This window comes from Octodon degus, unplaced genomic scaffold (genome assembly GCF_000260255.1).
Source record: "Octodon degus isolate 3935 unplaced genomic scaffold, OctDeg1.0 scaffold00007, whole genome shotgun sequence".
NCBI classification, from domain to species: domain Eukaryota; kingdom Metazoa; phylum Chordata; class Mammalia; order Rodentia; family Octodontidae; genus Octodon; species Octodon degus.
In genome coordinates, this window is record NW_004524583.1 from 7,036,413 (window position 1) to 7,058,845 (window position 22,433).

The 22,433-nt window shown below is 38.6% G+C and overlaps 1 protein-coding gene across 6 annotated transcripts in view; it reads right to left on the reverse strand.

Annotated features, from left to right (window-relative positions):
• Positions 1–22,433, reverse strand: part of Nrxn3 (neurexin 3) — a 1,645,001-nt gene that overhangs the window by 156,875 nt on the left and 1,465,693 nt on the right. For 3 of the 6 annotated variants that reach the window (XM_004624711.2, XM_004624715.2, XM_004624714.2), the window contains 2 exons: positions 13,781–13,870; positions 8,362–8,666 (listed from right to left, as the gene is read on the reverse strand). In XM_004624711.2, coding sequence (XP_004624768.1) covers positions 8,362–8,666; positions 13,781–13,870 — 395 coding nt within the window. The remainder of the gene's footprint in view (positions 1–8,361; positions 8,667–13,780; positions 13,871–22,433) is intronic. The other 3 variants (XM_004624712.2, XM_004624713.1, XM_004624716.2) reach the window with 1 other exon arrangement.

Genomic DNA, 22,433 nt, shown 5'->3' on the forward strand with positions numbered 1-22,433 from the left:
TAGCTATAATATGTTCACATCTAGGTGAAGTCTCACTAAGTTGTCCAGGCAGGGCTTGACCTTAGACCTTTTCGATCCTCCTGCCTCAGCTCTCCTAGATGCCTGGAACACCTTATTTTTAAGGTAAGGATTCAAGAGCAGGAAAACCAGGGCTGACTGCTCCCATTGATGAGCCATAAGGGAGAGAACCAAGAGAAGCACAGGGCCACAAGCAAGGTCCAGGCTGCACATAAGTGCTCCTTTAGGGAGTGCTGGTGTATGGGTACCAAGGAAGCCCTTTCAACCATTAGTGACTCTCAGTCTGTGCTGAGTCCTATCCTATGCACTTCTATTATCCTGCTCACAGTGAAGACCTTGTTATCCCAGAGCTGGCATTCAGCTGGAGACAATAAACAAATATGTGATGCAGTGACAGGTGGCGACAACTGCTGTGAGAGATAACGAAGGGAGGAAGGTGACGAGGACACTGATTCCATAGCAGATGGTATGAGAGGTCCTCTTTGTATGCCAGGGCACTGCTGGAAGAGGACAGAATAGGAGTCCCTTGAGTGGGTGGGAAAGGTAAGGAGAAGACACATGTGTGCTGAGGTGTCTGAGCAACACCAAGGCAGTGGAGCGAGCAGGATGTTCATGTCGGGCATACGGCTGTAAGGTGCCTCAAAGGCAGTTTTCCAGAGAAGTAATATTTTATTGCAATACTTTCAAATCAATATTAATAAAGAAAACCTTTATTTTAAAAATCATTATTTCAAGTAAAGGCAAGCTCTGACCCCATGGTGGACTCATTTATTCCTCTTTTACTCTGGTCTATGCTCAAGGAGGACCAAGCCCTGTGCAAATGGCACACAGCCCTAGAAGTAGGGTGAGTGAAAGGCCAAGGAGAAGAGCCAGAGGCCCTACTGGAAGGGCTTTGGCTTCATCGGCTTTGGACTTGGCTGAGTGGTCTCTTAGATGACTGAAAAAACACAACTACCCTGAGCTTTAAAAACACTTGAGAATGGCTGTGTATGGGTAGCCAAGAACTGAACTCACTTATCTCCCAGTTACTTAGGTGCTCTGAAGTAAGATCCAGTATTTTATCGGTGATGCTGCTGCAAATTCTATCCTACCAGAATTACAGCCTAATTAGAAGGGCATCTCCGTCATTCCTCTGGGGACTGGCAGACTTCCAGCCTGTCTGCCATCAGTACCTTTCTCACAGCCCCTTTTAAGTGACTAGACATACCTCAGGGAATGGCTTGTCCAACTCATAGAAATTAAGGTATTAAAAAGAGGCTGAGAAGATTACACTGTATTCTCTTCACTGGCCTGGTCGATTCTTTCATAGGAAGGAAAACCTCTCAGGCTTGGCTTAGCTTTTTTTGTTGTTGTTGTTGTTGTTTTGTTTAATCAAAAAACTATGCAATTCTAGAGAGAAAATGTCACTAGAGAAGCTTAGCAGGCAATAAGTAAATTAGAGTCCAATTTACTTCCCCCCAAAAATTGTTCTCTGAGAGGAGAAAAGAAAGTACCTGTGCCAGGGTGAGAAGACAGAAAGCAATTCTTGGCTGGCTTCGAAAAATCTAATTAGACTGACAAATCTTCAGCGCATCCGCCAGTTATGAGGGTTGGCAGGAAAGGAAGGAGCCCTGGAGCCGCACATTATGTAAGGCTGTTAATCAATATTAGTTGAACCCTGATCCTAAAATAAACTTTCCCTGGAGGCTCCATTGTCTAGTGGTGAAAGCAAGAGAGTGAAAACTCCATGGATTCCTTGTCTTACTTCTGTCAAGGCAGTGGCAGCAGGGATGAGGTAGAGGGATGCCGAGGAGATAATTCTGAGTGAGAATGGCCACTCTTGATGTAGGGTGATCTATATCCTGTTGAGTGTGGTGTTTGAGATAAAATAGATCTGTCTTATGTCCCAATCCAAGACAGATTGACCATTCAAGGACCCTGGAAAAAAATTGCTGTTCTAGCCTAGTTTAGTTCCTGATATGCCTTCTACAACAATGTGCTGCAAGTCTGAGTGCCATTCTTTTTGTGGAACGATATGAAATTGCTCATATTTGATCAGTTTGACAGACTCATTTGCATCGGCCTAATAAGAGTATTGTATAACATTATGGAGTAACTGTTCAGCAAAGTCAATGCCCACTCCAGAATCTGTAAGTCTCCCATAGAAAACTCTTTTCATTGATAGTTCAAGACTCTGATTTAATCTAGGACTCTCCTATATCATTGTAGGTTTGTGTAAGTGGAGACAAAATCACTCTTCTTCAGTTTATCCAACCCTACAAGGAATGCTAAACTCTATGAAGATCTGTGAATTCTGAGTCTCTTGGTGTGAAGTGTTTCGTCCATGTGAAAACTTTCAGTCAAAACTTCTGGGTTGTTTTCTGTGATCATACTTCTATGCACAGCAAGCCTGTGTGGGAAATTACATCATCATCTTGTCTCGGGTCATGACACTGAAGCTTAGAGAGGCTAATCAACCTGCTCAGAGATGTACACCTAAGTCACTGGAAGAATCTGAGTCCAGTTCAGAAATCCTGATGCTAAACAGCATGCTTTGCCAGTCAAATACTGGAGTTCTATCCAGAATAGACCATACATAGGAGTAATTTTTCAATTACAAGCTTTTGCTTTGTTTCATTTTACAACCTTCTGGATCAAGGATGAAGTATGCATCTTAGGGTCTTAAGCCTGAAACTAAAAAGCCAAAGCAAGAGCTTTCTATACAGGTTCTGTTACAAAACCTAAATCATTATTGTTTCCTTCCAGAAGTTTTGAAAGAAGTTTATATTCCACCACTGCATTTGTGAAGTTTGAACTGAAAAATGAAATCTTACAAACCTTAGTCTTTCATTTATGCTTCTTATTAGGATAGCCTCAGCTCAGCCTGAGCATTGTCATTTCCTGGCAATTTTCTAGTGCTATAGAGCACTAGCCAGTGTCAAGGTGACTTTGCCAATGCCCAGGACAGAAAAGTGGGTTATGATCTGGCTCCTGCTAATAGCTTATAAACAATTCCAAATGGCGATTTGCACAGAACGCATTGAGCTCTCTCTGCTGATAACAACTTAGGCTGAAAGCTGCAGATAAGAGAATGCACATCATTCTTTGAGCTATTTTCCTTTTGGTCCTTTCTTCTCTTGTGGAAACATTTTGGCTGTAGAGCTGAAAATTAGTAGTAAAAGACTTTTTTTGGTCACTCTTCCCTCTAGCCTGAATGAAGACTGACAAATCTGAGCGTACAATGAGCTCAGTCTTCCTGTGTTAGAAACAGATGTACTGATGACACTATGGCTACCCTCCCACACTGAAGTCAGCTGTGGTGGAAGTGCCCATGGTGGATTATTCATAACACTAAGACCCACAAGGAATCCTATCCTATTTAGTCCTTGGATCTCCCGTCTGGGGGAGTTCAAGGCTAAGGTTCTCAAAATTCGGATCCTTTGTCTCTCACAACCACACATATCCACTCTGCTTTCTAAATGGTCATGGTTATTTCTCCCAGAAATGATCATCTTTGACATTTACAGTGTAGCTTCTCATGTTTGACCAACAGGAACTTGTTTCTTGCCCTACCGTTCAACTGTACTCATTTTCAAAGGCCCTGTTCTATACCTACTTCATTCATTAAAACTGGCCAAGTTCTTCTCTACACAATTCATCATCCCCAACATACACAATCACCCATATACCGCAGTCTCATAGTGATAGTTAATTTCAAGCCCTTTTGTCTTCCTCAGATTATAAACTCTACGATGGTAAGGGGCTTGGATTCCTTTTCTTTGTAATCTTCAAAATATGGGTAAAAAGATAAATTTCATAAAGAAACCTATTTCTCAAGTTCCATAGAACATTTGGGTTTGATTAAAAGTTTTTTTAAGAAGTTCAAAATGGATAACTATCAGAAAAATTCATGCAGTCTCAATATAATAGACATTTTTATCAGAAATAATTTCTGCCTATAAATTAAACCCCAGATTTCCTATAAATATCTAACCTTTCCAAAATCCTTAGTCACAATCTAAATTATAGCTATCATAGTCAAGAGATTATTCTTATAACAATTACTAAAACACCTACTATCTTACTCTGTGTAGTATACTTATTTTGAGTACTGTACTTATATTGACTCAGTTATCCTTAGAATAGTAGAGGTAGTATAAACATGGCTTATAACTCCCCTTCCCACCCCATTTTGCCTCATGTTCAGCTCAGATTTGGTTGCAAATGCTTACCTTTATTTTTTTAAAGCTTTTTTTCCTCCCTATGGAGAAAGGAGGTTCCTATCTCCTCTCTTAGAAGAGGGAAAGCCCTAGATTCTTAGACCCACAGGGTATGGTAATGCCCACCCAGTTTCCAGGATATAGGAAACTATATACCATGACATTCCTTTCTTAAGACACACTCTCTGGAAGCTTTGACCCCATGAAGTCTGTCCAACTATTCTGTTGAAGGGAATATAGGGAGAATCCTGGAGATAACATAAAGAGGGAAAGTAGCCCACTTGAGTCCAGTCTTTCCCCTTAACCAATTCAGGCATGACATATACAGGGAAAGCCAAACCCACCAGACCAAACAGTCACTGAATAACCCCAATCAACTTCATAAAGGAGAGAGAAATTATTACATTGAACTCTGCCCATTATTCTGATCTGTCAAATTATGAGATCTAATGAATAGTTATTTTAAGTCACCAAATTATGAGAAAGTTGTTTTTCAGCAGGAGTTGCCTAGAACCTATGTGATTTGTCTAGGGACACAACATGAAAATGAACTAGATTTTAAATCTAGGCTATTTTGTTCCTAGTACATACAATGAATCACTAAACTATAGTCTTACCTCTAGAAAAAAAAAAAGTCCACAGTACTCTGACACTTATAGAAGGAAAGTTTCCCCCCAGACACTCACCTCCAGTTGTTAAGTGACTATAAAGTTGGGAATAAAGCCTGTCCTTTATAGTAATTTATTCAATGTCTGTTTACTGCTCACTACTGTGTGTGAGATCTTTACTTGAGAATTACCCCCCCCACACACACACACACATACTCCTTGTCTATCAGTGAGTATCTTAACTTTTTTAAATTTGAGGGTACCTACAGACATTTTTCTTAATACAGAGTCAAGTTCTATGGCTCGGATACAATAGCTGTGGGTAATTTAAATAGTCCATGTCATTCAAAAGCAGTTTTACACTCAAGTCTCTTACAAACTGGAATAACAGAAAGATCAAAGCACCCATTTCTTCCAGGAGAATAGAGCATCGGAAAGCTGTATCAATTCACCGAGAAACTATTTTTTTTCATGCTCACACACAGTAAGAGCAGCTCTAAGAGCATTTTACAGCTTTACTTTGATCTGAAATCAACACTAGTAGAGTCCACCTGAAATAAACGCCTCAGATGATGCTTTCTTAGTTCATGCTCTAGAAAGAACCAGAAGATTTTTGAATAAGAAGGATTTTATACCCGTGAACTCACATGTTCACTTTTTTCTCCAAAACCAGTCTCGATTTCAGGCACTTTTAAAAAATAATATTATCAAAGCAAAAGACAACAGAACAGAGTATCATTTGAAAAAGGACTTCAAAGTAGATGTAAAAGTGAATATGAACCCAATCTTTCCTACATGTTCTTTTTGCTTTCTGAATGATCTCCCAGAGATGAATGCTCTATGGGCATTCTTCATCCAAGAAAATTAGCTGGGTTACGGAGGTGTACTAAAGCTCCAGGGCTTTCACCTTTTTCCTCCCAAGTCTCCTGGGTCTAGGATTTGAGCTAAACTTCTAACTGGATGCAAGGGTTTCTGCATTTTCCACCCTGACATAGGCTTGATGCAATCTGTAGAATGTAGTTGAGAAATGAATAGTCATAGAGAACAGTAGTTCAAGTTTTTTGTTTTTTTTTTTTTGTGGAACGCAGGGCAGAGTTCCTATGGGTATTCGATGAAAGCAAAATAGCCCCAAACCCTTGACATAACATAATTTCCCCTAGTTTGCCTTTATGAAATCATAGGGCATTTTTATTCCTCATTCCTTTTCTACACATGTCTACAAGGCTGTTGGCTTTCCTCCAAGAGTATGTATTTACACACTCTTGAAAACCAAGTGTGTCAACAGATTTGTAACTCCTCTTTATAGCCCTTATAGAAGCAAAGGGAAAAACATGTAGATTTAATCCAATTATTACTGGCCTCTAACGAAGAGAACACACACAAGGGAGCGATGGTGGAAGAGGGCTGTCCTAGAAATCCACTTCCTCCAAAAGAACTTGAGTTCTATGAGGTTTAGAGTTAGGATCACTGGCAAGATTAACTTTGTATCTTGAAACCCAGTCTGTTTAAAAAGTCCTGACTTATTTTCATTTGTAAAAAAGGTTTAGGGATTCACCCTGTCTGCTCCAAATATGTACTTGCTGGGGGAGGAAAAGTCCAAAACTGACAATTATCATGGCTTAGTCCCTGAATCTCTGTATAAAGTTAAATCATCCCACAGTCAGTGAAAATTTGGCTTTAAAAAGGACTACAGGATCAGCCATTCCAGTGAAGAAAAAGCCATTTCTCCTCTGCTTCCCACAGAGTTTACAGAATAGATTCTGACAGAAACAAAACAGGTCTGCCAAGACCTGTGCAAATAGAACTAACCCTTCAACAACAATAAACAGATCTGCTCTTGAGCTATAGAGAGTCATAATAGAAATATACATTGCCTTTTATCTTCTTTTCAGTGAGTGGAGTGAGGTGTCAGGAGTTATTGCTTTAATATTAGCACAGTAGCACTCCTTTTGTTCTCTTGATCATATGTGTAGGTATGCGTGGAATAGAACCTGGGATTATAAAACTGCTATGCCGGCCAGGTTCTTAGCTGCCTTTAGAAAACACATAAAGTTGGCTGATAGCATCATCAGCACAGCTTCAAATTGCTTTTATGAAACTATGATAAGGAGCCCTCTGGATTTCTGTTCAAAGGAAAAGGGAAAGGAGCACAGCACTTCGACCTCTGCTTACCTCACATGAAACTAATTCAGAATAATGGGAGCACAATGAAGGTTTAATTGATTATTGACTTTAAATTTACAATGTCCACTCAAGTCAATGGAAGGGTGATGTCTAAGACTCAATTGAGTTCCTGATGTTTTTATTTTATTGAGACAGGGCCTCACTGCGAAGTTCAGGTTGCACTTGAACTCCCTTTGCAGCCTACATTGACCTAGAACTTGCCACAATTCTCTTGCCTCAGCCTCCCTAGTTCTGGGATTACAGGTGTTCACTCCCGCCACCCTGAAATAAGTAATGTCTTAGTACTGGGAAGCAAAAGGGACAAGTACTGATCTAATGAATTTTTTCACAAACACTGACTAGACTAGGGTTGGTTTTCCCACAAGCAGTTGCAATGTCTTATTTTATGCCAGAGACTTTAGGGCTAACAACTCGATTAACCTCCTACCCCCTACTAAATAGATTTATGAAATGTCCAGGGAGTTGGCAAACTATGAAGCTTTGGCTTGGATATAATTACTTTAAAGCAGAAAAACAAAAGCCTTACCACAAAACTAAGGACTTCCTGCCTAGCTAAATTCAAATCTTCACTTTTCCTAATATAATTAGTATCTCAGTCAAACAGAAGAGAAACCAAGTAGACCCCCAAAATGAAAAATGATTAATCAAGATTTAATATGACACACAAAGACCACATTTTACTAAGATTATTGAACTTCTAGTTTCAATTACCCTTGGTTTATTTATTTATTTTTTTTAAATTATTTATTTATTTTTTCCTTCAGTGTGTGTGTGTGTGTGTGTGTGTGTGTGTGTGGCCAGCTCAGCCCACCTGGGGGCGGGGCTGGCTGGCATGTGGTGCTGGGGGATTGAACCGCGGTCCCTGTGCTTTGCCAAGCTTGTTCCAAGTAGGTGCTTTAGACCACTGAGCCATCTCTCCAGCCCCAATTACCCTTGATTTAATAGCACCCATTGGTGTCATGTTCTAACAAAGCCATCTGGAGGATGTGTATACAGTAGAACTCGATGCAGTCTTCCCTAGGATAACAAAATTGCTTTTACCTTCTTTCCTTTTTGCTATTTGAAAAGAAGCAGTAATAAAATAACAGAACATTTCATGCCAAAAGCACAGTCCATTGCTCATTTTGAATAACAGCTTAAACATTTCAGTGACAAATGTGACACAGCCACAACCACAAGCACCACAAAACTCTCATAACTATTTCTGCTCCTGAGTCTTATTACTATGAACATCACCATGCATCTTTCCTATAAACACAGCACTGAATTCCTTAACACAGAGAAAACTGACAATGATAGTCGCTTTTAAATACAAAGATCCAGAAGCAAGTAATTCTTAGAAAAAGGCTTACCTGAATGCTGGCTGTAGAGCGATTTTTGCGAGTTGTAGTAGTGGCCATGGTAGTGGTGGTTTCCATAACAGTTGTAGACATTTCTGGGGGCATGGAGGTGGTCTGTGTGGTTCCCAAGATCGATGGGACTTCGCCTACCAGCCGGACACTTCCATTGATTTTAATATTAGGGTTGTTCTCAGCTGCCATATTCAGTACCTTCAAACCATCATAATACAGCCCAGAGAGTTGGCCTTGGAAGAGGCGTTTGTCGTTTCCTCCGATGGCTATTTGCGCCTGGGTGTTGAAGATGGTTAACTGCCGGCCTAGTGGGTTGGGTGGAGGAAATATTATTATTTCCATTCATTTTCCCTCTTTGCCCTACCTGGTCTGAATGAACCAGGCATCAAAGCAGGCTTTCCTGAGCAATTGAAAAGGGATAAAAAGACAACACAAATTCAACACTGATATGGGCAAGTAACATCTCCTTATGGTTCTCTCTTCCACGGTCTAGCTGAACATCCTAAATAACCTGAAGAATGAGGTCTTTATTTCTTTTTTCTCCTTTGGAAGAAGATTTCTTGTTTCAATGGTGGAAGCTGTAACAATTTCCTTTAATATGTAATTGTGGATGACATAAATCTCTGAATCAAATAATAACCAGAATAAATGATAAGTGCTTATTGGTTTGACTTTTTAAGCTTAAATTTACTTAATGACAATTAAAAGAAATTATGTTTGATAAACAAAATCTTAGGGAAGTGATTAAGAACATTGAATTTAAAGAATAGGCAAGACAAATTATATTAACTAAAATTAAATTTCATGTAAAAGATTAGGACTATTATACACTTATAAAAATGAATATTTTAGTCATCAATTGCATAATTTGCTATATCTTCATGGTGAATAAGATTCTTCTTATATTAACTGTTTGACATACCATGACAAATAAATTGTCATAGCTACTTCTTTAGGAGGCAAGAGGTTATTATCAGACAACTAAACTATGCTTTGTGTTAAAAAATAAGTAGAACTGGAGGTAGGAGGTTGGAGACTATGTCATTCATAATCAGTAATATCTTCAGAAGAAGAGAGATATTAATGAAGCAAGGAACACTAAAACCTCCTTAAATTATACGGAGATAGGTTCATGGGTTGATGGATATCAGTAGTCCACCTGTTTGGTGTTGTCATTGAGGAAATTTATACTTCTGTAGGAAGAACACTATCAGAATAAAAACCGGGCAGAATAGAGTTTAGAATACTGGAACTCAACCTTACTACCAACTATTTCTAATTATTTTTAAAAAGTCTATCTCAAGCTAGATCCTTCCCAGAAAAAAAGTTGTTTTAAAGATACTTAAATTTAATTGTTATTTATCATGGAAGCTACATGCTAAAGCCTTCTTTGCTACTATTTCTTTAGATTATTTTCTTCTGCTTTTCCATATGGAGAAAGGGAAAGATAGACCTATTAATAGAATTAAGTATATCCCTTTGAGTTTTTCTTCACTTCATTTAGTGACTAAACAATACTCTATTCATCCTGACCTTAATCACTGGATTACTTTGGCTATAAAACTTTGGAAAAATTTGCTACTTATGCTTGACTGCTTGTTAAAGGTGAATAGCCATTTAAGAGATTGAAGTTTTTGCCCTACATGCTCTGATTTAATGAGCAGAAGTATATGATGCTGTTTGGGCCCTTAATCTGTACCCCTATGATATGACCTTCAAGGCTATGCAAATGCTTAGCTGTCCCTGAATTCCTGGTGTCTAATGTGAAAACTGTACAATTTATAGCTTTTCCTCAGTGCATGCTCCTGGAAGAAATTAAAGCAGCAGAGGAGGGAAACCATTCTGAAGGTGCTCTTTAGATAGATGCCAACTCTGCTAATTGAGTGACTTTTAAGGACTTGTTACTGAGGAATAACATAAATAATACCTGTGTGAAAGCTTAAGGAATTGAAGGTGAACTTGTTACAGTCAGAGTGATCTTCACTTTATAAACATCTCTACAGCATAGAAAAGGGACCTGCTGACTTTAGAGATAACAGAATTGTCCAAGTCCCAAAGGTGTAGTCAAAATTGATGGATCACATTCTCATTATTTTTGCATCAATTCCTTCAGGGTCCTCTGTACATGCATCAGTATCTGCCCTTTGGCCACTGACCTCTTCACACATAGGCAGCAAGAGTTAAGTGCCTAATATCAGTGTAGGGGCCTGGAGTTTACTCCTCTGTATAGTTTAGTTTTGACAACAACTTTTCCCAGGATTTCTAAACTTGCTACATAAAAATCGTATAATTGAAATGTTGAAATATTTCTACAGAATAGGCATTGGGTCAGCTTAACAGAAATTAAAACAAGGTACCTTATAAGAGATTTGTAGGATGAAAATTTAATATCTTACACTGGACAGCCCCAGTGTTACCCATAACTATTGTTCCTTCATAGCATTCATCCTTATCTCTTTTCTGTTATCTGCATATAATCAAGTACTCCTAGCTAGTTAATGGTTGAATAATCTTGATTATGACTAGAAGGCTTTATAATCTAATATTCCTGAGAGTACTTCACGGTGATAACTTCTATAATGGTTTTCATCTTACTTTCTAGGGAATATTCATTCTGTCAAAGCTTGCAAATGAAAAGAGGATCAGAGAAAATTGAAATTCAGAGCTGAATTATACTAGCTGAGAAGGATGGATTGCATTCATCTCCTCTACTACAGTTCACCCCATAAAGTGGTCTTTGCTCACTGGAAACTGACCCAAGCATTAGGAAAAGCAAGACATGTTTGAAGACCATAACATTAAGCTACTCCTTCATCCCTGGCTACTACTGCTTTCCAAGCGAGATCTTGCTAACCATATCTTGCAAATGAAATTGGCAGGGTGAGACAATGAAGGGGCTGTGCATTCCATTTCCTATCACGTCATAGAAAGCACTTGGGTTTCTGTTTACTTGTTTGTTTTATGATGTACTTCTAGCTATATTTGCTTTTTGTTTGTTTCAAAGCATTGACCTAGCGCTCTGCACCTTATGTTAGTTGGTTAATAGCAAAGCTAACAATCAGAAAAGAAGAGTAAAGCACATTCACTCTCTTGTCTTCTCCTCTAATTGACTTATCTTTCTCAGCTAAGCAGAATATATAGCCAGCACCATCCTCTCTCTATAGGATAAGAAGGATAGACTTGAGAAAGCCTCCCTTTTTATTGTGTGCCCCAATTTTTTCAAAATCAATGCCGTATTCCTTCACATCATCAGTCAGGGTTTTGTTTTAGCTGTTTGTCCTCTTGGAAATCTTTAAGTGTTACCTCATTTGGAAGTTAAGTTCCCATATGCTTAAATTAAATCTTTGCATGTCTCTAGTCAGCGCTGCGCAAAACTAATTAATTAAACCTCAGAACACCCCTGGGGAACAGTCTGTATTATTTCTCCTCTCCTCAGATTGGAAACCTGAGACAGAAAGAGGTTAAGTGGATTGTCTAAGGTCAGAAAGTGAATCAATAGTAGACAGAGCCAGAAAACAGACTTGGGAATGCTACGACCTGGCTCTCCTCTCCAGTGACAGAAACAGTGCCACAGAGGCGTTCCAAGTGCTTCCTAGCGCATCTGTCTAGTCATCTTTCTTTCTCCACCCTTTACGCGCATTGTCACAAGGTCTTTCAGTGTATATTTTCCATAGCTTTTGATGGGAAAGTTAGCTAGGCAGAGGAAGAGGCAAAGCAATAGAACGAATAGATGTTACTCACCCAAATTATAGCAAAAAAGAATTTCAGTGAAAATAATGTAGAAGAGAATCTGACAGTTTCAAAAAAAAAATCTTTGCAATATTAGATGCATGTATAAACATATGTATTAGATAAGAAACTACGATGCCTTCCTCTGTCCCACCCCAGCATCCCCTATCCCATGCCAACCCTCAATTTACGCACTTGAAAGCATCGTTCTATATGAAAGCCACTTCATAACAATGCTATCGTAAGGAAAACTAAAAGCCTACCAATACTTTATAATGGTTTATACAAATGAAAATGCCTGGCATGCTATTAAACTTAGACTTCAAAAGGCAATGGAGTAAAAGAAAATAGTATTAACATAAATTGAAAGAAACAAAAAAGTTCTCTCAGGCACATGAGACTCAGACATGCATCTAGTTTTCTTTTCCTTTTTAAAAGTGAGGCAATCATTGTATTTAATGTTAAAGGGACTTTATGAGCTTTTGATTACTAAACAGAATTATTTGCTTTTTATAGTTATTCTTAATTTATTTTTAATTAGACCACATATGTTGAAAACAGGGCAAACAGTTAAGTGTTGGTGAGGATTTTCCGTGTTTTAAGCTCTGAATGTCTTCACCCAGCTTCAAACTGCAGTGGTCCTTTGTTTCGGAAGTTGTGCAGTAAAGCGTGCCCCCAATTCCTCCTCAGAGGTGATGTGATCAAATCTCCACAAACTTTAAGGGATCATTTGAGGTCTTGAGAGAAGAGTAAGCTTGGCTCAGTAGAGGGCAGAATGCATAGCTTCGTAGACATAGACATTTTCTTCGTTAAAATACAATGGTTCATCTCATAACCGACAGAAGCCACAATGAAAAGTCTAATTTGAATTACAACCACTGTCGTCTTTTAATAACGAGTGGTTGTTTCGTTGAGCAAATCAGAAACTGTTTTGCCTTTCATGAGCCTTTCCAATTCTAACTCATTGTCTTCACCACTTACATATTTGTTGCATAAAACATCAAATACACAAGGGTGTCATGCATCCAAAGTGTAAAATAGGCTTGTTTTCTTGTTTCAGTCAGCAAGGAGGATGCAATTAATCTCATTAAAAAAAACACACACACTTTTGCCTCTAGGTTTCAATTTAAAGGCAAAATTCATCTTTCTTGTTCATTTCTTTGTTTAAAAACAAATGTTAAAACACACTGCTTCCCTCATAACATTTGTTTTAAGCAGTTTAAGTTTCAAGTCAGTCTATGATTTTTAGTTTTTAGTTAAGCATAATACATAGACAGGAAAGCCAAAATAGCTCAACATGTAACTTTAAAAAATACCTTTGAAATTTTTTTTTTTTAGAAAGCTCTGGTATATGAGGTAATTTAAAATAAATTAACAAATAATGTCATGCAGTGGTTAAATTGCCATAATACATTTCTTTTTTAGACATTCCTGGAATTTTTTTTTTGTTTGTGGTTGTCACACTAATAGCAGGCTAGATGTTAGTCCCTTTAACTGTATTTTAATGGCAATGTATTATAGCATGATTTATCAACGTATGGCAGGTGGAAGCTGACACAAATTATAATGAAAATTAAAACAGTCATTTATGCAGCAGGCGATTATCATTTAAGGAACATTTATTTGCAGGCTTTAAAAATGAGGGTTTAGAATCAAATGATTTTAAAATGAAAGTTTTAACGACGGTTACCTTTTTCCTGCAGCCATTCCTCTACGGGCCGGTTATATTTGAAGGGGATTTTCTGTTTTACCATTTGGAAGCGTTCATTATCAGTGTTGCCTTTAAAGTTTAAAAAACAGCTTAAAGAACAATCTGAAAAGTCAATAAGTCATTAAAAACATCCTAGGTTTTTGTTTGTTTTATGAAGTTTTTAGAGATAGATATCAATTTATCTTTAGTAGAGGTGGAGTTGAATTTACTCTGCCCTTGGCTGATAGGTGGGAGGTCAGGTTAATCTTGGCTGTATAGTACTCCATCAAGTATGGACAACATGACATTGGGCGGGGATCAGTAGGAGGTTTTCTCACTTAGAAAAATGAGTTTGCCTTCATGCTTTCTCATCCCAGTTTGACTTTTGAGGAATTTACCTGCCAAACCAGTTTCACAATGCAATTGAAAATACTAAGCTCCTCTGCCAGGCATACTTCACCCAGTATAATACTAGTGTGGTCCCCTTGGAAGGACAGGGCCACATCCTCCCTCATTCTTCTCTCAGTCAGTTGTACCTCTCTGCTTTTAGGCATGGAGAAGCCAAAGAATAGTTAAAAATCCTGATGGTAGGTACAGGAGATTTAGGCATTTCCTCACCTGTGTAGTACGCGGGGCTCTAAGTCTTTATCTCACTTCACAGATTTGCTTCACATTAAAAAAAAGAAGGGACTTCCGGAGTAAATAGATAGAAATGAGGGTATTTATAAATAGGAGATGCTGATTTGATTCTCTGTCTCTCCCTTTGTCCTTTCTACACTCCTTCGCTGAACAAGCACTCATTCATAAAGACTGCTAGGGATACTTTTTCCAAGCATGAACTAGCTAATCAATTTCAAGGTTCCAACATAATGTTTTTTAACTAGGAGCATGGCCCCCTTTTTCTTTCACAACTGTTATCATCACCCTGAATGGTTTCTCTAATTAGGAGAAAATGGAATGTTGTGTTGTGGCAATAGGTCCCTAATGAATATGCTTCAAATAACAAAATAATGAAGCCAGAATGTGGGACCTGCTCTATTTCATCAGCCAACCTCATAACGATCTAACAGAAACTAGTGAGTTATAACTTCGTTACTTTTGATTCATAGTCCCGTATTGGAACTTATGGACCTCCATTTCAAATTACCAATAGTAACAAGAGAAATAAAATTGTAAAATCGCAAAACAGGTGGCTCAGAAACAATTTTACAAAAAAAGTCTGAAAACCAAAAAGAATATAGAAAGAATATTGAATTTTAATATAGCAACAAAACAGGGAAAAGAGGCGTGCCATGGTCCCTGAAGTACAGCCACCACTATGGAGAAGTTGTTATTGGCTAGGAAGGGTCAGTACATGACTAACTAGGGTCTGGCTCCTGTGTCTGTCTGTCTGTCTGTCTGTCTGTCTGTCTCTCTCTCTCTCTCTCTCTCCCCACTGTAAAATGGAAAAAGGGTAGTAATATTAGCGAATTTTGTTTCCTATTTAGCTTTCTGGTAAGAAAATTATTACAAGAAGATGACTCATCATCCTTATTACCCCAGAATTAATCAAAAAATGTTCCCAAGGGCAGAAACTATGGATGTGTTTCTAGCCTACATTGTAGAAACTTATCAGGCTGGTGTAAAACCTAAAGTATTACTATATTAATAATTGGATAAAGTACAATGAATAAAAGAACTGGTAATAGTTTTGGCTTGTGGTAATCTAATTTTTCCTCAAATTATCATTTCTTACAGCAAAATGGGGACAGTCTTGCCCTCAGAAGGGCATCATAGCTTCTTGAGGCTTCCATAGCCCCCTAGTGATATTATCTGTTAATATTTGGAATGATTACCAATTATTGTAATCATCCTTCCTGGTATCTCTGGATTTTCAGAATTCCATTAATTCAAGATAATCTTAGGCAAATTCTCATTCTTTTTTTAAAGAAAAGGACCATCCACTTTCTGAAAAGAACCTACATCACTTATTTGCGGTCCTATCCAACAGGTAGCAGAGACGGCAAAGGATGCCATTCTTTCTCTAAAGTTTTGGGCATGTAGAAGTCGCAATAGGGTTGTCCCAGGTTCAAATTGAATGAGTTCTCTTCCATTACATTTCCTGTGTCTATCATTTTAACGATAACATTCCACGTGGGAATGGTGACACACCATAGAATGCATTGGCAAAGTCACTAGCAAATATAAAGCTCTATCTTCCTAGAAAAACACAGAGCAACATTAGAAATAAGCAAAACTCCAAAATTTCCAAAGTGTTAGATGTGTCAAATTAGTTAAAAAGCTGCATTTGTTGCTTCTTCCAGATGTCCTCTGAAGCGCCCCTTTGCACCTGGCATCCACTCTCTTTGAAAATAAAGCTCTATAGAAAGTAACCTGATAGAAATCAGCAAAGGAAAACTACGTTGACTCGACCATGAATGCTACAGAGAGAGAAAGCGCAGCCATGATCCAACCTTTGACCTCTATAAAAATCAAAGAGCGAGAGTCATTCTTCTCCACCTCAGCTTTAAAGACATTTAGAAAAATGCTTTTAGTTGTCCACACAAGATTGGCAATATTTGGCTCTAAGGACAGAGATCTTGCATGCTGCTGAAAGTCGTGAGAGATGGAAGGACACATGGAAAATGAAATGGGTTTAAATTGCCACATTAACATTATTCTTAGTCTCTTTTCATGTTCTTGTTGATTTTTATTTTAATTTATCTCAAATACTAATAAGAATTGTTTTAGAAACATGTGCATGAGAATGAGTTCATTTGCCCTGAGCCATGTTCCCTAGATTAATTGAAGAGCCTTCTACGCACAGGAATTCATTCACAAGACTATTCTGAAAGATGAACAGACCTCATCAAATTCATATATATTCTTATTAAATCCTTAATGGCATTCAGTTGTACATTTCATAGAACAACCAGTATGAAACTTTAAACAAAGTGTGAAATCAATTCAACAGACAGCAATGCTATATTCTATACACGATGATTTTATGCATAGTAATGTCATAATGTGATTAAAAAGTGGCCTACATGCATTATAAATTCAACAAAAATATGTAATGACTGCAGTTCTTTACCACACTGAGAAATGTATACATTATACAAAGAGATTTTCAAGTAAATAGTAGTTAAATTAATATATTACTCTGACACTCACCTCTATAAGACAGGATTTTCTTTAAAAATAATACTTACATTTTATTATAATTAAAATCAGTTTGTGAGTTTATTCTCTTCCATTTTGGCTATGAAATTGAGTTTTTATGCAATTTACTTCATAAAGTCATTTTTGTTTGGATTATTGTCTCTACCACCTAATATTTCAACTTATGGAGACAAGTATAACATGCACTGTTCAATTACAGTATTGCAAAAAGCAGAATATTCTGACTTGAAATTTGCAAGGCCCAACTGGTTCATACACATGGCTCCAAACTTTATGCAGAGCAAACTCACAATTTCTACATTTTGGGGAAATCTATTTATGATAGAAGAACAAAGACAAGCAAGCAAATTCTCCCTTGAATGCATGCCAAATACATATCAATTGCTCTTGAAACTGAGGACATGGGATTGATTCATTAGTAGCCCAAAGAAGTAAAATTCTGTCAAGTTTAAAACTGAAGATAGAACTCTTGTATAGAACAGAGAATAACATGTGCAACATTATTCTTATTCTCTCTTGGTCTAAACATTGGCCATTTCATAGAAGTCATAATGTTTTTAAAGTTATAATTAATATAGTATAAGATTAAGAATGATTTGGAAACAAATCTGGTTTCGAATTCTAATGTTACCATTTCCTAGCTTTGTGACAACAGAGCTTTGGTTTTCTTCACCATATCATAGGATTTGGTGTAGAATAATAAGAAGTGGTACATACTGAGGTACAGAGAACATTTAATTCATTTACATTATCAATATGAATATGGCTCAACTCTCCTAACAGTCAAAAGGAAGCACACTGGTTAGCCCATCACTCAGAAGATGGCTACATCTTAGCTCACCTCCCAAAAGTTATCTTGCTGTGACCAACTGGCCACAGAAAATAAAGCAGCCTAAATATACTCCTAAATCTCCAGCTGTTGTTTTTTATATTGCTGTACCTTCTAAATTATGGCCAGCTAAGTCATTTCCAAAACAAAGTGAGTTTCTAAAACCACCTAAAGTAAAAGAACAATTCAGGCATTGACAAATGTGATTTCCTGGTCCAGTGCCAGTTAATGATGATTCACTGCTGCTAAGTTGAGAGAGAGAGTGGCTTAAAGGTTCTGGCAATTTGTAGTAGGCTAGCAGGAAATGGCTTTTGGCAGGTAGTTTATTAATACCACCGGAAATGTTGTTGTGCATGCGAGTATGCTAACAGGAATATTGTAACAGCATTCACCTGTGCGCAACTAATGCCAGAGATATTTTTGCATTTTGTTTTGAGGCCTGGAATAAACTAAGAGAGGCTTTTCTTTACTCCTCTGTTGACATTAGAAAAATGAAAGTGTGGGCCTAATGAACAGCTAGAGACTGGATACTATGTGTTAGAGGAGCTAAAGGCCAAAGAAAATAGCCGTAAGTAGGAGGGTAGTTCAGAGTTTTGGGCCACGACTCTGTCCCTAAAGAACATTTTGTAGGTTTCAAAGCAAACAAATCATACTAAAGAAAAGTATCTGGGGACACTCTCTCCCTAACTTGGCTGGAGCAGCATTCCTAGCTCTGACCCAGAACATCTTAGAGTCAGGGAGGAAGGTGTGCTACCCAAAGGGCATTTAGAATACGTGACCACTAATAAGTGAAGATAGACCTCAACAGACAACTAAAATCTTGTATCTATAAAGTGCCTTTCAACTAAGGAGTTCACAATGCAATTATAAGTATCAACTCATAATCCTCACAACACACCTTTGGGGGCAACAAAAGAACTATTTATATGTTGTGAGTGCTGATGTTTTAGAGTGCCAAGGCAAAGAATTAATCTCTTGGAACAGAAAAGCTGATCAGCTGGGGAAAGTGACTGAATAGATCCAGAGCACAAGGGTGTTGTTAAGGAAGGAAGTTTTTCCAAGCTTGCTTTATTCCGTGGGGTGTTGGGCTGGGCAGAATCCCTTTTCCTAAGGGATACGATGCTGAGCCTCGGAAGCAATGCAGATCACTCGGGTAGATGCCAACTGGGCTAAGAAAGCTCCCTTCCACATTTCTTCTACAGATGCTTCAAACTAGAAGGAACAGGAAAGAGTTATCTCTTTGCTATTAAAGCCATCTTATGAACATACTGTCCCTGGGAACTTGAGTTGAACCACTAAAGCAAGGGGACTGAGATGAACCATGCTCATTGGAGACAATTCTACTGCATTGACCAGTTCTGTGAGCTTTGAAAATAGATGTAGATAAACCTGAAATTCTTCAAGATTTTAAAGAAGATGCTAATGTCTATAGTTCATGGTTTTAAGAAAATTAGATGCAATAGACCAGGCAAGGATTTAGCTTATGGAGAATCAGAAGAGGTAAAGAACTGAGACATTTGGGGTTTATTTTAATTCGTAAGATATTTCCCTAAAAAATGTATCTAAAGCTTCCAAAATGAAAGTTCTTTCTCCCAATGAACAGTAAAGGAAATATGTAATGGGAGAGAGGAGAAGCAGCAAATATGGTGCGAAGAGCCCTAGAGAACACCTCTCAGTCTTAAAATTTTCACTGGACCCTGCTCCCTGTCCATGTTGTCTTACCCATTTGCCTAGAGAAATTCTGTCCTCACATCGAAGCACATCAGTCTAGAGGTCAGGATGGAAGCCAGGCTAGGACTATAACCCGACTGCTCTCTGCCTAGCTCACCAGGTGGCCATATCCCTATTCTGTGACCCTTGTTGCTGCTGGGATACACGTGCTGTGCAAACGCATGCCAACATGGAACATTGTTTCTTTTTTTCTTTTTCTTTCTTTTTTTTTGAATATCATTTTAATACACTTAACATAATCAAAGAAGCTTTTCTGTTAGTGTTTTGATGCTAAAGAGTGTTTCTTATAACTAGGGTGTGCATCACTAGTCAGTAGTGTTTCTCTGTATTTTGAGACCAACCTTGGCTCTCCACCTTGGGTACTTCTCCCAGAATTTCTCCTAACTTTTCTCATCCTTAAAGGATTTCTTTTCTTTTCCTTTCTTTTCTTTCTTTCTTTCCTTCTTTCCATCTTTCTTCCCTTCCTTCTTTCTTTCTTTTTCTGGGAAGAGTCTACAGGGTGTTCAGGGTCTCACTACTAGATCCGACTTTTAGTGATCAGCATGTTTACAGCCTCTCAAGAGCTGAGATTACAGGCCTGTGCCACCACACCTAGTCTCAATTGCCATCTCAATGTGCCCCGGGGGTGGGCCCACAGAGATCAAACGCCTGGCCCCTGCACCTTCTTGCAGGTGCTTTAATCCACTAAGCTATTTGTCCAGCCCTCCTAAAGGATCCTTTGAATCCAGGTAGGCTAAGAAAACCAAGTCCACCTAATTGCACATCTCAATTAGCTCTTACAGTTTAGGAGACTAACAATTTTAATGGAAAGTTCTTACTCATACCAGGTCTATAGAACATTTTATAAGAACTACTGTAAAATAATTATACATTTAAAAAATAAACTGACTATATTTACTTTCCTTCCTCATAGAATATCACTTTTTTCCTTCTATGACTATTCTGGGATATACAGTGACAGAGCAGTCAATGTCAATGTTTCCATGTTGTCCAGTTTCTGCCTGAAAAATACATTTAGGATGATCACATATTGGTGCACCTTTGTATTTTGAGCTTTTCATATGTAAAATAGGGGTCACAATAGTAACTGCAACATGGGATTGTTGTGAGTGTTAATATTGCACGGATGTCACTTAACAAAATGCATGGCACGCAAGTTCTCCATGAAGTTGCTGCTTTTGTTGGAACAGCTGTCTGATTCACAAAAGAAACTAACAAGAACACACTTTCCACAAGAGTTACTTCTCTACACAATTCTTAGTGTCACACATTTTCAAATTTCTCTTACAAACTAAACTGTTAATGCTTTCTTTTAAGCTATTTGGCATATTATTCTCTTGAGATGCCCTCTATGACTTCTCCTCTCATCACTCAGTGCCTGCCTCTGTGTGGCAGAATCTACAGTTTTATTTATTTGTATTATTATTATTATTAATATTATTATTTGCATTTAGGACAAGGTCCACAGGGTGTTCAGGGTCTCACTACTAGATTGGACTTGTAGTGATCCACATGTTTACAGTCTCCCAAGAGCTGGCATTACAGGCCCACACCACCACACCCAGTCTCCATCACCATCTAAGCATGCCCTACAGGCAGGGCCAGCACAGCAGGCCCAGGGATCAACCACGGATTGAACTCCTGGCCCCTGCATCTACCTAAGCAGGCACTTTAATCTGTTGAGAGATTTGGCTGGCCCTCACAGTTTTATTTTGAGACCCACTCTTCCCCATGATCCACACTTCCTGCATATCCCCCCTTTGCGATCTTCCTGGATCTTTGTAGCCTTGTGACTTTCCTATTTCTATCTGCCTTGTTCACTCCACTCCTTATCCCATTCCTAGCATGCCCACCATGTTTCATTTCCATTTCTGAGTGGAGGATATCAAATTCAGTGTTCCTAAAACCAAATTGCAGAAACATTTTAAAATTCTGTTCATTCCCACATGCATGTGTAATTCCCCTTACAGCTTAGGGGGCAGGCATGAGATTTGGGAGGATGGTGTCACTAGGCTACATCTTCAGCCATATGAATTAATTGCAACAACATTTACATCAGTGGTGTTTTAATTAATGTATGCCAGAGTAACACTTCTATCTAGATTTGGTGTAATCTCTGGTGCTTATGAAGCAGAGGCCCTTTAGACTGCATTCATAGCTGTCTTGCAGTGACTTTGTTCCTGAGGTAATTCATTTAAAACAGGAAAACACTTATTTTATCTCAAAGCTTTGGAGGTTTCTAGTCTAAGAATTAGGTGCAGGGCATTTGCATTGGGTCCCTGATGAATAGCAGGTCGTGGCAGGAGTATGTGGCCAAGTAAACCTGCTCAGTTCATGAACCAGAAATCAGTAGAAGGAAGGAAGGACCTGGGGTCCCACAATTCCCTTGAAACCACATCCTCATTGACCAAAGGTTTAGTTGACTGCCCAACCTCCTGAAGGATCCCTCAGCTCCCAGTAGTGATATCTGGCACACAAGCCTCCAACACAGGGCCCCCGGAGGGCCAGTGAAAATCCACACTGTGGCACAGAGCCAACTTGAGTCCATGCCTACCACTGAGTACAAGTGTTTCTCTATCTGCTATGAGGTTATATCCTAGTAAGCCCATTATAAAGTTAAGATATGAGAAAAGTACATTTTAATGCATCTAACCAGCCAAACACAATAACTTAGCAGCATACAATACTGTAGTCGTGTGTGTGTGTGTGTGTGTGTGTGTGTGTGTGTGTGTGTATTTTAGGGAAGGGTCTACTGGGTGTTCAGAGTGCCACTCTTAGATTGGACGCCTAGTGATCCTCCTGTTTACAGCCTCCCAAGAGCTGGGATTACAGGCATGCACCACCACGCCCAGTCTCTATTGCACTCTCAGTAAGCTCCGGGGGCGGGACTGGCAAAGCAGGCCCCAGGCCCTGGCCCCTGCACCTGCTTGC